Source organism: Boleophthalmus pectinirostris, unplaced genomic scaffold (genome assembly GCF_026225935.1).
Source record: "Boleophthalmus pectinirostris isolate CB_2022bp ecotype Guang Dong unplaced genomic scaffold, ASM2622593v1 HiC_scaffold_21, whole genome shotgun sequence".
In the NCBI taxonomy this organism is placed as follows: domain Eukaryota; kingdom Metazoa; phylum Chordata; class Actinopteri; order Gobiiformes; family Gobiidae; genus Boleophthalmus; species Boleophthalmus pectinirostris.
Window position 1 is genome coordinate 18,582,797 of NW_026571175.1, and position 17,707 is coordinate 18,600,503.

Genomic DNA, 17,707 nt, shown 5'->3' on the forward strand with positions numbered 1-17,707 from the left:
GAGCCCGAGTGACATGCCATTCCAACTGTAGGAATAAATCAACAACAATAACCATTAGGAGGCACAATCACGAACAAATGTAAAGCAATAAGGAGATAAGAGAACGTGTGTGCCCCACTGCCCACCTGAATGTATTCAGTGTGCACAGGCATGTTTCCGTGTCCCACTGCTCCTAATGAATACAATAACATAAGATACACACACTCTGCTCCTCAGCAGACACAGCCAAGCACCACTTGCAAATAAACAAAAAAAAAAAAAACTCTGTGAAGAATTTAAATATGATGATGAGTTAAATAGCAAGTCACAAAGAGCCACAGAGCACTGAATAAGAAAGGAAATTATGGATATTTACACAGGTTCTGTGGAAGGAAAAAGTTGCACAATTAAAAAAAGAAGTGATTTCAGAGCATGTTTGCAGACATATCTAAAAATAAAAGATTAGTTTTTTTTCAATAACAGAGGACATTCTATTACTTGCATTATATTGTGCAGCTTTAGAAAATGCCAAAAGGAAACAGAAGAGAAAAACAATCAGAATGCGTGCAGGTGGAATCCAAAGGGCAGTGTGTGGTTTTGGAGGCTCTTCTTTCATGTGTTTGATGTGCTGTGGAGGACAGCGGTGCCCTAGGGGAGCAGACAGGACCAGAAGGCCTTTGATGAGGCACCTCTGCTGGCTGTGATGGGATAAAACTGCCCTCCCCTCTTTCACCTGCACCTCTACAGCTCCAACACAGAGGCTAAATAATACAAAAATTAAAATGATATTTCAAGTTATGGGATGGTGTCTCCTAGTCATAACATGGTCATTTTAATTTTAAGACATTCAGACATTTAATCTGCAATTATATGGTTGTTTTTATTTTATCAAGAGGTTGACAGTCAACCCTCTGTCAGTAAAAGCATGTGGTTTAGAACAGAGTTGGGACTTGAGCTATTTTTTCATTTTAAATGACACAGATTAAAAGCAACTTTTATTTTGTATTTGAAAAGAAAATATATATATATAAAACAAAAACTGAGACCAGTCAATGAGGTAAAAAATTGTTTGTCTCAATTGTTATTTGATTGTATAATAATGCTGAATTATGTAAAACTATTTCACTCACATTACCTCAAATGACATTATTGGAATGCACTTTTCTAATCAGTCTACAACACACAACAGTCTACAAAAAGGATTCTTCAACATAAAGATTATGCATGAACGAATAATTACAATATAAAGTGTTTGGATAATGTTGATTCATACGGGAAGAGAAATAATTCAAAATGTACTCTTATAAAAATATGAGAGTGCAGGTGGATTTGAGGCACATATGATGGAAAAGCAGAAAAAATAAACGAGCGACACAAATTGCAGCAGCAAGCGTGACAGATAAGGCAGGAGAAGATGAAGAAAAGGAAGAGAGAGGAGTTGGGGAGGAGGTAGAAAACTTCTATCGGTGCTGTGATGATGAGGATGTGGGTGGGAGGCAGCGCGTGGGCACATTCATGGGAGACAAGAATGGAGAATCTGGCTCCTGACTCTCATCCAGCGACATGCAGAATCACACAGCCACAGAAACGCACCAAAACTCAAGCCAAAATAATGACCACACAAGCACACCTGTGTTTGTATGGGCATGTGTACAGGCGAGGGTGAGTCAACTGCTGTACAATACAAAGTGCTGTGTCCATTGTTACTCTGCTCACTGGTGGCAATGGAGACAATACAGAGACAATTCAAAGCTCATTATCTTGTAAACACCAATATGAAACACATAAAGCATTTGTGCATGTCTCTGCTGGTCACTAAGGAAATGCTTTTTCACTCACATCATGTGCGGTCAGCCTGCTGCACATTGCCATGGAAACAGAGAACCTGTTGAAGGGGTTGACTGCCTCACCAGCGTTTGGGAGAAAGCTTTTTCTCTGCTGGTATTTGGAGCATCCCAACTGCCCCAAAGGTGCTCTAAGTGTGTGAGTAGGCCAACTGCGCATTTTGTGTTTCTTTTTTCAGGGGATGTGGGGGCACCACTGAGAAGATTGCATTCTCCGAGAAAAAATAATCCTTGATTTTATGGGGATATGAATAAAAATCAATTTGCTGATGTAGACACAAGAGATGTAGTAAATGTTAAAGATTAGTGTGTATACTAATTGATGTAAATTCTCCAAGCTGGTAATGCTTTTTTAAAGGTGGAACAACAATTCTGATCTTGACAGAGGTTGGTATCAGTCAGCGTTTCCCCAGGTCTTCTACTGGGTCAGTAGCTCTTATCCAAATAGAGATCAAGTGGGGTTGCTGGTCAGTCTGATAGAGCTAAAATGGCTACAGTATGCACAGTATACATTACATGGCTAATAGATCTGTCAGGTTTACACTGGGGAATCCACACAAATCACAGATAAGACTTACGAGTCAGTCCAGACAGGATACGCTAAGAACGTGACAAATGCAACAAGGCCTTATTTTCAAACAATAGACAATAGGGTATGGAGGCCATAGGGTGTGGGGGCTGTGACACTAGTCTGCGGTTGTAAATTGCTCCTGTCTGCCCCTGTCCTGTTCTGTCCTGTATTGTGTTTCATTTGCTGCCTTTTGCCAGTGTGAAGCTCCTGTTGGCTGTGGTCCCAATGTTTGTGAAATTATTTTTGTGTTATTATTTTGTGTTCTTTGCGATGTTAACCTCTCTGTTAACATCAGTTGTCCAGTGGGAACAGATGAAACTGGCCTGGCTAGTAGCTGGCCAATACATATGTTCATTAATATATACTATCCCTTTTCCAAATAAATAAATGAAAATAAAATAAAAACTCTATGGGCAATTCACAGTGTTATGAAAAAAAAATCCAAAAAGCAATAATATTTTGTAAGGAATTGGTTTGACTTTTTTTCATATTTATTTTTTAGTTTTGGATCTTTTCAACAGACAACCGACAAAGTTAGTAATAATGCCACCACATTTTGAAGCGATAAAAATAATAACTTCTCCTTCATTATTTGTTCTTTATTAGAGAAGACTTTTACATGGTGGATTTTACAAACTAAGACGATACTGCATTCTGCATCTGCATTTTGACAATTCAACCAATTGTCATAGATGACAGGTGAGAAGATTACAGCAGAAACACTGATTTTAAGATGTTTGAAGGAAGCTCCCTAATTTAAACCAAAATTTATGTTTGTTTTATTCTAGCAGGACAAAAACTGGACTTTAGATTTCTGACATCAGTGACTGGGTGAGACTATACAAAGTTGCTCACAGTCCCTCTTGTCCATGACTGGAGCAGAAGTAGCCAGTACTGTGGTGGTGAAACAGGATGTTTTATCAGGCGCTGCCAGTGGGGACTTGTACTGTCTGCCCTCTGATCCGTGTCTGCATCAGCTGAGCCACGGAGCACCACTAATAGGCACTCCTGAGCAGGTAACTCAGGGAGGAAACAGGATTAAGGAGATACATACAACATACAAATCTCCTACACAAAGTAATGTCAAAATGGTTCAGCTCTGAAGTGAAACCTGATTGTGCTGTTGAAACTAAGAGGATGGCTCTAATGAATAAACCAGTGCTGTGACTCAGAGCTGAGATGAGGCCACTGCATTACAGATATAAAAGTGAAATGGCATACACAAGGAAAGCACACAGGAGGTGGCTGCTGGATTGTGGTCTGGTCTGCACAAGTGTCATCTGTGCTGCCTGTCTCTGTAGGCGCTGGTGTGGAACAGGCTGGGCCTGTTGGGCTTTGAGCTGTGTCTCTCTCACTGAAAGTTATGGCCTAAAATTAAGTTCAGGTGTGCCTAATTATCACTTTTTTTGTTCTCATTTTACACTTTTCTTTTAAAAACAGTCAATAAAATGAATTTTCATCACTCCACATCTGGCCTGCTGCCAAGTCTTTATCTGTTTTACATAGACAAAAGAAGCAACCAAACAAACACAGACACTTTAGCAACTCAATATAGTAGTTCTACACCACAGCTCTGCAGGTTAAAACACCTCATGTTAGCAATGCTTCTAACTGCCACAACACACAAATGCACATCTTCTTCATTTACTTGTATATACCATTATTTGAATACTGAGCTTATTTTAAAAATGTACTGTATTCTTCAAAACATAAACATTGGTTTAGACGAAGGAGCAAATTGAGGTGCAGGAGGTACAACATTGGGTGCAACTGAGGTATGCGCTGACAGGAAATAGATCCAATTAAAGAGGAGAGCTGCTGCAGGCTGAATATGTACAGATGCGAGTGTTGTCTTGTGTGGGTGCACACACAGATGCCAATGTGCCTATTAGAGAGTGTCAGGGCTAAAGCAAAGAAAGAAGAGGAGATTAGGAAAATGATGTACAGAGGCGGGCAAGATGCTATATTTACACTACACTGCACACTAGTGCTGTTAACTGGCCAGAAGACTGCGCTTTGGATGGCTGCTATAAATAAACTAGCTACTGTACTCATGGCACTATAAGCCAAATGAATGGGCTTGCCCAGGCGAGAAAACTGGGGACCGGCCTCTGCATTTCACCATAGAAACATGGAGTACCCTTTATGTTTGGTCCTGAAAAAAGCCTATGTACAAGTGCCTGTTTTATCAATGGACTAATGCTTACAAAGTGTACATTATACGCTCCACTGCCGTACATAACTCTGTGTAACATGATTATGTAATGTAGAGAATAGGCAGAAAGATAGTGGTAATTATAAATGACCCCTATCCTTGCATAATTACTATACTTCAGTGCAAAACTTTAGTTAGTGGACAAAAATGCTATTCTCATACAGATCTAAAGCCAAAGGTTTTTGCAGCTGAAACAAACCATTTTACCTTTTTCCTCATCTCACACAATCTCTTAATCATCTGCGTTCTTCTTCCTCTGAAGCACCTTGTATCTGTCCTGCCTTTTCCCACATCTCATCTCCTCTGCTATTCTCTGGCTCTCTCTCATTCTAAACCATAACCCTTAATCTCTTCCAGAGCCAAATCAGCAGATTAGATAGTGACTCGGGCTCAGACTTTGCCGAGCAGTTTAATGCTCCGTTCAGAGAAAGTTAGCAGCAGATTAAATCCAAGAAATCTCTTTCTCTCCTCCCCTTTTCAAGCACAGAAGAAGCACAGCGTGTGTGTGACAGCAACAATAGTAACTATAACTGTTGTTATTTATGCATAGCATGTGACAATAGCTATTCACTAATTAAATGGGAAGTTAATAGATTTTAGGATGATATTTGAGATATTTTCATTTTTGACAATAAGCTATCTGTTGATGAGTAAGCTTTGAAGTGTTTTAGACCCCTCCTTACAGGGTGGCCAGATGTGAAGGTTCCTTCTGTCCAATAAAATAAATCTACTTGTGTTATACCAGATGTGAATGCACTGCTATTGTATACATAATGAGAAACATGAGTGTATACTTCTTTCAAGATAGCTACTTTTCAAAGATGGACAGATTTCCTTATAAATAGCTGTGCACAGAGCATGGGAAAATTTAAAGATGTTATAGGGGGGATAATAGTTTCTTATACAGTATTTGTTTACAGAAATACCTCCATATGAATTGAAAACACATACACCATTGGCATACCTGGATTTAATATTAGCACTGGACATGAACAACACACACAAATGACACTATCCATACATACCATTCCATACCATACATCACATTCAAAACAATCTCCAGCCTGTTCTCAAGATGAACATGTGAATACGAGGAACATGTGCACCAATAGGGATTGATTGAGTTGGGGGATGATCAATAGTCCAACAGGCAAGGACAAACAAACATTCACAAACGGAGGTCCCACAGAGGTGTTGGCCTGCCTGCACAATGACAAGGCCCCATCCACGCAGGGTTAATCAATCAGTCTCACCATAATCAGGCTCATGACAGGAGTGCGGTCCCGGGCTTTTACACAGCCATCCCCAGGCCAATAATGATGATATGTGAGTCAGCACCTCCTCACATCATCCCAGAGCAGAAAGGGAGCCAGTGCTGCGGCTGGACAGGGAGAGGTAACGCAACAAAGCCAAGCTTATTCTTTGGGTACGCTTCACTCAATATGTATTACCGGGTTTCAGATGACATTGAGAACAATACTTAAAGGGCCCCTATTACACTAATTTCTGATCTATGTTATAATGTTTCCTCATCAAAGTGTTTTGTTTGTGTTTTGTTTCATTCACATGTTTAACACACAAGTGCTGTGTGCTGTGTGTGCTGTTTAAGCACATAATTAATTCTTGCCCAACATACAAGAAGTGCCCCACTGTGTTTTTAAACTCTATTCACCCTCATTTGGATAATTTCAGCCCTAGAATTTCCAGTCTCTACTAACAAAAGGTGAAAAGTAGCTGTTAACTTGAAAGTCACCACTACATAACATTACAACATGGAACAGAGCTTTTTGAGCTTTGGAGAAGACAGACTAATAATAAAGGATTACACAAACATATGTGACTGAAACACAATACAACTTCAATTGTGTTTTTGATGAGGTAACAGCATTATAACATGGATAAAGTTCACAAGAATAAATTTACTGTCATATAGGACCTATAATATAGATGGTAGGCAACTAAAAACAGTATGTTGAAATGTTAATGTTAATTGTTATAGTCTAGGCTAGTCACTAATATAAACTATAAACTATAAAATACCATGGGAGAATACCATGTTATCAATAGAAAAATTTACTCTTGCCCCCCATCTGAGGTTATGCCATCATCATACTATAGAATCTGATACCTACCAGTACTGTGTTCCCCTGTCTGTCACACCATATATCCATAAGAGAAGCATGGGCTATAACATTATATAACAACTATAGCACTTATTACTGAATGGTGAGTGTAAACAAGACTACTTCCTTTCAACTAAAAGAAACCCAGACCACATTCAAAAACTAAATTATAACAGATTTTATAGAAATCAAGAAAAATCTTCAAAAATGTTCATTAGATTTCTAAACCTGAAGACAATGAAGGAAAAAAAAGCAGGTGTTGGAACCATGGAACATATATTGTATAAATATGGCAATATGGCTCAAATGAACTGATGTAATAGGCTAGGCAGTTTTCATCCCTACTCCACAGTGTGGTCCCTGATGGTAAGTGGCAGCTCAAGCAGCTTTAGCGTTTATTTTGTCTCTTTGATAAAAACCCTGAGTGCATCCTGCTGCCCAGCCCCCTGTGCCCAGCCCCCTATGCCCAGCCCCCTGTGCCCACTCCTCCCAGTGGGTGGTGTTTTCCTGCCAGCCACAGCATGTGACAACAGCATCACATGAGCCGAGGCAACTGCTCCACAGGCAGGCTCTTCCTCTATGTCTCAGGATAAAACAAGTATTATTTTGCTATGGTTCCTCATCCTCCACAGCCTGGACCCTACAAGAGCAAATCTACGGTGCAAGTATCACCCCACACAGACATTCAAAGGAACCCATCCTTTCATCTATCAACTATCACCTAATTTTGTAACAGTCAGATCCACGTTTTTTACATTTGATCACTGAAACCCTTCTCTGTCATTATAGTTGTGTGTGCTGTGGGGGAATCCATTTGTAAATAAAACATCATTTCCAGAGTGAGATCTGAGCACAGAAGACATGCAGCCTCCAGTGTCCCAGCAGCTGCGTAAATATTTCAATTACTTTCATGAATAAATGAACTGAATAGGCGCAAACATTATTCTTAGTCCTGCCTGTGCTGTGGTGGGACAACTGTGACATGTGACAAGACTGCCAGAGGATTCTTAATAAGAAGTAATTTAGGAGATATGAATGATTGATTAGAAAAATCAGTCCAGAGAAAACATTTTTTTCTTTATCTGAAGCATGAAAATAATTAGGAAAAGATGTGACTATGATATTTCTTACATACATTGATGTAATCTTTCCCATAAGTATTTCTAAAAGCTTTTCGACTGTCATAGCATGTTTTATACAAGGAGAGCCTACTTCAGACATGGCTGGCATTTACTTTTGTCCTCTATCACAGAAAGAAGAAAGGCTATGGCCTGAACCTTGCAGCTTTGTTTCAGCTATAGACATGCTGCCTTAAGAAACAACTGAGATGCTTCAAAGCAAGAAAATACGCCTACACTGAAATGTGAGACATTAATAATTTACATATATACTGTACTTCACACAATATATTGTAATACAGTGTATTCAATGTGAAAGAAAAGTTTGGTTTTATTCTTTCATAAGGAAATTCTCATTGTGAAAACAATGAATAAGGAAACTAATGACAACATACAGCTAAAAGCAAAAAGGCGAAACTCATAGACTTTGAATCCACTTGTAAAAGTGTGAGAGTATGCTACCATAAAGACCTTGGAGAAATCAATAGAAAGTCCCTGGTGTGTGAGCGAGTCAACAGTGCACAGTGCACACAGCATGAAGTGGGGGGTATAGATAATATTTATGTAGAGGATGGTTGCCAGTCACCACCAGGGTTTGGGTCCATCTGTGATTCTGATTCATACTGCTTAAACACACTCATCTAATACATGCTGCATGTTCATTTATTCAACAAGATGATGTGCTGCAACAGGTCAGTGTGGGGCGATTGTTTGTTACGTCACCTTAAAATATTTATACCACACAACAGCATTCTCTCTGAACTCCAGGGAGAGTACACACATGTATTAGGTTGTACTGTGTTGGTGGAGCCACTATTAACAACATAAATGTCTCCCATGTCCTAATTTACTCTAATGGATTTCCCTTTACACAATCTGCATAGATTAGAAGGCAGCATGACCAGAGGTCTGCTGCTTCTTTTTATGTCATGGCCCAAATGTGCAACACACAGCGCTCCACTGCCATCTGAAACAGCTCTATTTTACACTTTGCTACTTTTCTGTTTATAATCTTTTCCCAAAGGGCTTTCTTGCATTGCTAATGGCTATGCTAATTTTTCACAGGAATACTAATAAGAGCAGTAATTAATGTACGCAGACTGCAGTTTACTATGAATGCATAGGTTTACTTCTAAACTATGGGTAAATGGACTCTGGAGAGCAGGTGTGCCTTTGCTGAGCAGTAGGCCTACATGGTACCAGCGCAACATGAAGATTTGTTTGTATGTGGGGGTTTATGTCCTCTGCTCTTCCAGATGGCCTTTGGAATTATCCCCTTTACGTGCGATAATGAAATCTCACTCACTTTACAACTGCTTTCTATTGAGTTAACACATGGGCAACCCTCCTTCACTGAACATGGGATGTCATTGTTCCAGCCAGTGCTCGCTGCTCACTATAAATATCAGTCACAACTGAGATACTAAAAGCCCTGGACAATAACAGTAAAAAAAGCAGAGGTGATGCATGACGAGGTACACTGTAAAACAGGGGATTTTTCTGAAAAGCAGCATACAATCTTTCTGAAAACAAACAACCTGTCACTGGTGTCACAGTAAAGCCTTAGTAGTGTATAATGTATGTACTGCTTTGTCTTGGTGAATTCATTGTAATATTCTTCTTGTATAAAGCATCATTTGACCAGTGACATTCAATCTCCAGACTGCATTTTATCTTGGAATTTCAAACATGGGTGCCACAATTTATCTTACTGTATCTTTGACCATGAATACAGGGTGGTTGCTTGAGAGTTTTTATAATCAATTGATATCAACCAATATTGCACTCTGTACATTCAATAACATAGTGTAAACTCTTGTTTACACTGTGGTCCATGACAGGAAACAGACTAGTAAAAAGAGGCAGCAGGTCAGTCAGAGCACTCACTGGCCAATAAAGAAGGCAATAAAAGGCTCCAGCCTTACTGTAACAGTTCATTAGGCAGAGCGGCTGCTGTGGATCCCACTAATCACAGACATGGTCCTACAGCTCTACTACACATGGGCTCTTTGTCTACATTGTTTGTGTACATTTTAAGTCAAATTTTCTTGCTTCAGTATTTACTCAGCTGAAGTTTTGGAGAAGTGTGAGCTTTACAAATGGAGAGTCTGCATACTTATAATCATACTTATAATTAATTCCTTTATCATTGTTGTAAAGCCTATGCTTGTATGCTCTCTCTGATTGGCTCCTAAAGACCATGGATGATGTTCATCTGTGCACAGCCACTTGAAGAGTGAGCTCATGAGTGCAGTTTAGATCTGTCTGTTGTTATCTCTCCTGGCTCACAATACATTCACCAACTGGTCTCTACAAAAAGGCCTCAGTAATCACCACAGGAAGTGCAACGCTCTAAGCAGCAGCTGATGGACAAAGGTCTGATGTTTATCACTGAATGGAGTAGAGCTGTACAGAACATGAGAAGACTGGCTCCACTACAGTAGTGGGCTTTACATTTCTACAGACTGCAGACGAAAGCCACAAACAGCATTCAGATGAGAGGAGAGATGTGCCTGAACTACACATATGCGAGGCAATACGCTATCATCCCATAAAAACTATTCGAGTGAAGATGACCGGATGTGGCTAAAACGGTGGAGGTGGTGGATCTGATAGCCAACCACCAGATCAGTCCAAAGCACATGTTGCACCAAAGTATTCAGACACACTATAATGTTTTCACTACTTCATTTTTAAACAAAACTGCACATCTGATATAGTGACCTAAAAGCTAATGAGTATTGTGCAACTTTGCACATACATCGCTTTATGTCCAGGAGGAACTGGAGCTGTTACACATAAAACATAGTCTGTTGTTGAGTATGGCAAACATAAAGCATGGCAGGGTTTGTGCATCTGTGGCACCTGCCTGAGTTTCCACACATCCAGCTGCGGCCATGACAACCACCCTGCCCCTGGGAACTAATGTTAAGTGCCACTGACCCCCGGGAGCAGGGCACAGTGGCACACACATGCTACACTCACTCCACCATGCAGCCTGAGCAGAGTCAAACACATGGCTGTGGATGTGTCACTCTGTCTTCTGCTTCAGCCTGTGGTGACTGACTATTCTGCTTTGGGCTCAGATTTACACAAAGTTTAATGTGATTACAGCACAGGGCAGACTCTCACCATGGTGCTGGTTTGGCCCTCTGCAGGATGAACACTGTGTATGCAGAGTTTGAATTTCTAAAGACAATTGCGTATTTCCATAATTTTTTTCACTCCAGCAGCTGGACAAACAACATCCAGCTTTTTGAAAACAGTGTTTGAAATAAGGATGAATACCTGAAGTGAAAAAACCTGTTACAGTTATTTTGATAGTTTACAACAAATATAGCAGATTACTTTTACTACATTTTGTTGCTGAATATAGTTACCAGCAGTGTATGCTCTAAGTTACTCTCTAATGGCAAATATTCAATTTACTGAGCCTTAGTTTGTCTGTTGTCCAAGAACTTTTTTTTTTTTACAAACACTAACAAACTTAACTCTTGCTCTATATTTGGCCCATTGAAAAAGGGAAAAAAGAGGTCACAGCATAAAGACCTTCTGTTATGTTATACTGCATGTTCTAATATAAGTTCTAATATTTTTGTACCCTTTTCTATTACACAATGACTCTGTCATCTGCCTTTCAGCTTTGAGACTTTGAGACTGACATAGAGCTCATTGGCATTAAACAAAAAATCAACAATTATAGGACTCAGGCCTATTTAGAAAAAAATCATTCTATTCAATAAGACACTTACAACTGTATGACATTATGACATTACATAATGATACAAATGATACTCTCCAATGCTTCAGTGGCACTTTCTGTGTAGTCTGCTCCACTGATCCCAGAGCTGGTGTGGGATCAGTCCCTGGGCCATACTGAGCACTGGAACCCAGTCTTCCAGTGAGACATGCTATACAATGCCCTCACCTCAAGAGCCCTAAATGTGATTAGATTTGCAAGAATATATCCAAAATGCTGTTATTTTTGCTTATCACAGTCACAGAGAAATACAGAGAAAGTTTAGAAAATGCCATGAATTAAACCATAAACTGGTACATGAACATATAAACTTGCATTGCTTGAATACAAACACCCCCTCCCGTGTTCTCAGCACTGTGAACATGAACGTGACATGTTGAATTTTCTCCTCAGAGAAAAGATCTATATGTGGGGACATCTACAAAACCTTTAGGTCATGGTAAGAAGTCTCAAGAGGCCTAGAGTACTGCATGGATGGAGATGGCATTAACAATATAATCTGCATACTGTATCTGTGGCACTGTGCTCAGAAAGTGTATAGGCAATGCTGCTATGGTTATATTGATTTGCTTTAAAAAATACATGAAAAGTGCATGTGTTCACTTTGCTAAGTCCATAAAGATGGAAATATGATAGTAGGAAAGCATGCACTCATTGTATATGACATTTTCAATCACATTTTTATATAGCACTTTCCACCTACAAGGCACTAAAGGCACTTTACAACAAGCACAACCACTCACACATTCACACACCAGTGTACACAGGCACTGAGGGTGAGGTGAGTTAAGTCTTGCCCAAGGACACAACAACAGCATTCATCTGTGGAAGCTGGAATCGCATTGCTAACCTGTGGGACTGCTCAACCCACAGGTTGGTTGTGGGACCACTCAAACAGTTATGCTTATGTCATTTGCACCACCAACCTTCTGATCAGCAGACAAATGCTCTACCAACTGAGCTAATGCCACCCAGTTACTGCTCATTCCATAATCTGAAAACCCACAGAGCCCCCATTGAATCTATATGTTTTTATGAGTCACAGTTAACTTACATATACAACTAATATCAAGTGATGTAATAACAAACCCAAAGTATTCACTTCACTATTCCCATTAACTTGTCACACAGCCCGAGAAGCAGCCAAGCTTAGCCCAGAATGCATTCATCAATCCTCCTCCAATGCTTCCTGTCCTCACAAAAGCTTTGATCCTCTAAGCCTGCAGAGTTACAGTATCAGAGCTCACTTACACTAAAACCCACACTCACACAGGAGGAGCAGCTCGAGGCCTTTGAGTCAATATAATCTAACCTGCATTTCCCCCACCTGGAATACACAGACTTTGGAGCAAATCCTGCAAATATGTGCCGCCTCATCTTAATTTATATGTTGTATGACACCCATCGACTAGTCAATGCTAAAGGCTTTGCTCACACAACACAATTAGGCCACTAGATCTTTGTACCGCAGAGGGGTGAGGTGGACCTCAGCCTGGTCTCCCCATGGTTCCACTGACAGGGGATAAAGGGATAAAGAGCCTCTGCTCAGGGACTGATTACTTACATCTGCCAGACTAAATCCCAGTGCCCACAAACACAACCGCTGCACTGCTAGCAACCAAAGCACTCATGCATTGTTTTCTGACATAAGCAGAACACGCATGTTTATAGGGGGAATTATGCCGTTCTAATCAAATCCCTATCTCAGTGTACAAAAGTAGTTTTCACTTAGCTAATTTAACAAACTGTAAAAGTGCACCATAGTCAGATCTAGATTTATGGATGTCTCATTAAAACTCGAGAGCCAATGGCCTGGGAAACCTTGAAGGATTTCACATGCAAAAGTCTACTAAACATGTGAGCAGGCTTGCATCATATTGAAATTATTTTCAAACCTTAGTGGAGCTATGCCTGTAATGCATTCTGAAGTGATGCTTCCTCATATAAGTATTCATATAAATAATATGTAACCTATAGCCTACCATATGCAGGGTATGTACGTTTCAATAAAGAAACTGAAAAACGTAACAACTGGCCTACTGCCACTTCAGGTAGCATGGAGGAATGATTACTATTTTAAAAGATGGACTGATTCGTGACTAAAATTCTTAGTGTTGCGCAACAGAATGTAGGCCTACCAAATGAACTCTGTCCTTATCCTATGGTCAAATATGAATGACACGTATGAAATCTCACCGCGTGGATACTTCTGCGCCACACTGACCGCTACACCCACATCCCGAATGCTGGACACTCTGCACCCATCACTTCGATTACAGGCTATTCAGACATTACACAGAGACAATAAGTCCGCTACAGGGCAGGGGTGTTTAATTTGATTTTACATCATGCGCAGACACCAGACCCTTGCCTTCCCCGCTGAACGCACACCGTGGAGCGCTGCGGGCAAAAGCGCGAGCGCAGCACACAGGCGCACACACACAACGGTTGCAGCTGCAGCTTAGTGAAAAGCTTTAGTAATGTTTACCTCGGTGTCATAGATTTTTGTGATGAGAGAGAAGGTATATTTCCTGGACTCCCGGATGTGCTTGATGGCCAGCTGGACCGCAGGCTCAATACCCTGGCTGATACTGCTCATCAGAGCAGACTCGTTCATTGGCATAAGAACCATTATGGGTAAGTTCTCGCCGTCCTTGGCAAACCAGTTGTTGTCCTGCCCGTGTTTGGTGCGGTCGTTGCACACCTTGGCCAGGGCGAACTGGAAGAGTAGGGCAGATAGAAGCAGGCATCCCATCGGAAGGAACATCCCCAAGCCACCGCAGTCCCATCGGGATGGAGCCATGCTACCGTGTGCAGTGACCAAAATGATCCCCAATGCCTTACTGACCGGGCATCGCAAGCCCCTGCACTCGTCCGGAGTGCTCAGACGCTCACCCGTCGAGGAAACAAAACAGAGTAGACGAGCACCGCAGAAGCCCCTGCAGTGGGCAGCGCGTCTTTTCACACTGACACAAATTGAGCAAATATTTCTACTCTATGACCGCTCCAATCAAAGATTATTCCGAATACAAGGCTTAGCGGAGCAAAAGAAATACATAACCAGTCGTCTTCAGTCAGTGAAGCATCTCATTTACTCTTCTTCACCTTTATCTTGAGACACTTATCTGAGGCAAACATATGTCCCGGCGGTTAACCTTTGTAAAGATGAGATCAATCGTCAACAGTTGAAGCAGAAACGTCTAAAGTAAATTCCCAGAGAAAAGCCACCACGCGCATCCTTGCAAAACGCAACGCTAAATATGCGTCTGAAACGTTTTTTTCGCACTGAGGACAGAAATGCCAGGTACGAGCTTGGCTGCAGTGTTCCGAGGACGCGATGTCGAGAAAGAATATCTTCAGTGCAGCCAGTGGGGCTGGGATGCTCCTCTCCGATGGTGCGTCAGAGAAGCACAGCCAGCGCTGCTGCTGCTCACAGCGCGCGCAAGAGGGAGCAGTGAGGAGGAGGAGGAGGAGAGGAAGGGGGTGGGGGTAGGCTGCAACGGCTTTATGTGGATAGCCTCATCTGCGGTTAGACAGTTAATGCAGATTTACTCTGCCTTCAAACCATCGGCAGACAAATATAAATTTGAGTGTAAAACTATAGGTTGAACGTGATAAAATAAGTAGACTGTGAAAAGCATAAATGTTCACGCGTTATATCTAACCGTCTTGATACTTGTTTGACTAAAACATGATGATACACAAGGTAGGCCTCTAGGTCTACATCTTTTAATAAAGACAATCACTTTGCAGCTAACACTAGGTGCGTTTGTAAATCAGTGTGCTCATGCAAGAGTAAGCGCGCGCACAAGCAGAACCTAATTCAGCACCACGGATAGCTTCAGACCAATGTCCTTTCAAATGTAAGCTCTTTTCACAACACTTAACTCACTCAGTGTATCGGTTCTCTTAAGTGAAACCCCAGTATATTAGCTATTGTTCTCTTTTTACAGTTTTACAATTAAATTAATAACTGCTATAACTTAAAACAAACAAACAAACAAACAAAAAAAACTTTCAAGTGTTTCACAATGTACACCATAAAATTAATACATAATGTATTGCTGTAGCTAGAGCTACCCATTATTTAAATTTGCACCACTGGAGTATGGATTATGCATTGTGTGATTTATTAGTGTATATAGTTATATAGTTTACCTTTCTCAGTTAATGAAACACATGAGTGTTTTATAGCTGCATACATTATGTCCTGTTAAAGATATACTGACACAAAGAAAAAAAAAGTTTCCCCTAGCCTCTTGAGTTAGGTCAGATAAGTAAGCAGTGATTGCTATAAATCATTATTGAAAGCACTGAGCCATACAGAAGAATAATATAGAATATTTATGTGATTGGCATATTCATAATTATGCAATTCCCTCCAATTTGTAGATTTTTGCATCCCCAGCACAGTCATAGCACAGACACCTCTGGTTCATTGCTGACATTTCTATATGGTTAGCTCTAGCATCACCCAACTATTAGAGAATTTATTCGTCTTTAACATTTTCAGTTTCCTTTTCAGAAGCTGTATGCTATGCGCTTTTTGGCCAACTTGTCTTCAAACTGTCCCTTTTACCTATTTAAGCCTCCTTCTGTGGAAGCGTAGTCAGGCTTGAAGAGCCAATACTAACACACAGTGTTGAGAATTCAAGTTCACTGGGTCACGGGCTGATAAATAAACTTCACCCACCTCAGACATTCAGAGTCTCCTCTCTCTCTGTACAACTCTAGGACTCATTAGGACAACACTTATTTTCCCTAACACAATCCACTTTATTTCTACAGGACATTTTATAAACAAATACTGTTTCCAAAGGGTGACACATGAAGAAAAAAAATGTTGTAGGCAAGATAGTAGCATATATAGTGCTCAAAAAATGTGAAAAGTGACTACACCACTCAGGTCACACTGTCAGACCTGGTAATTAGGGCCTGAGGAAGCATCAGGGCAGACCAAATGAGTTGGTGAGCTGGCTTGAGCAAGGCTTTCACACACTAGCCCCAAACTATACAAACAGTGTCTCAAATTAGAGCCAAAGGAGGAACGCTTTCACACAAAAACAGAAACAAGCATTTAGACTTTACCAAATCAACACCAATGCAAACATCAAATTTTTTGAAAGACAAAAATCACTACATATACCCACCACACTATATATGTGTGTGTGTGTGTGTGTGTGTGTGTGCGTGCGTGTGTGTGTGCGTGTTTGCGTGTGTGTGTGATTTTTTGTGCTATGTGAACACCACATTAACTCCGTACAGTGTCCTAATAGACAGCAGGCCCCTTAGTACAGATTGAACATGCTTTAGCTGGCACAACCAGCACTCAGCCTCCTCTCCACACTTCAGCCCAAGAACACAGTTCACTTGACATCTGCTGTAAAACAGTTCCCCTTTGACAGGTGCCTAAAATTATATTGTGTTATCCACCTTTGATTCAAACGTGTGCTGTACATTTTATGTACCTATGCAGGTTTGGTAGTATTCTACAGGTAGTAAGTTGGGGACATAAAACAAATAGAGAATAATTAACAAGAATATATCCTAAATCTTAAAGTATGTTTCAAATCCTCCATCAATGTAAAAACGTATACAGTGATACATTTCCAACCAGTCCCATCTCATCCTCCAAAAGGGATGCCGTTCTTTTTTTAAAGCAGATAATTTTCTATTGCAATTCCTACGCACATGTTAGGGCCACCTGCCCTGTGTTGCCCAAACAGCAACAGCAATGCTCTTCTATGACCACATCCTTTACTGATACGCAAAGCTGTAGACTGGCAAAAAGAAGTGAGTTAGTAATAATATTTCTGATTGGATGAATACAAAAATCATGCTTTTGTGAAACAAAGCACTCTTCTTCTCTGAGTGTCCCTGGCACAGGTGCCCAGTGAAGCTGCTGTGTGCCAGGCTCAGATCAGCTGATGTGAACGATCGATCCGTGGCAGACTCTCTTCATTAGGAGTCCCTGGGGCCAGGCCACCTGCCACTCACTCACCAGTGCTCTCTCTGTTCAACTGCAGCGCACAGTCCGCCACTGGCCATCCAAATAGATTTTGTGTCCCAATGTCTTATCTCTTCTGCTTCTTCTGTG

The 17,707-nt window shown here is 40.8% G+C and overlaps 1 protein-coding gene across 1 annotated transcript in view; it reads right to left on the bottom strand.

Moving 5' to 3' along the window:
• gabbr2 (gamma-aminobutyric acid (GABA) B receptor, 2) overlaps positions 1-14,413 on the bottom strand; it is a 98,595-nt gene extending 84,182 nt beyond the window's left edge. The window contains exon 1 of the mRNA XM_020932900.1: positions 14,099-14,413. Coding sequence (XP_020788559.1) covers positions 14,099-14,413 — 315 coding nt within the window. The remainder of the gene's footprint in view (positions 1-14,098) is intronic.
• Between the last annotated feature and the right edge of the window lie 3,294 nt (positions 14,414-17,707).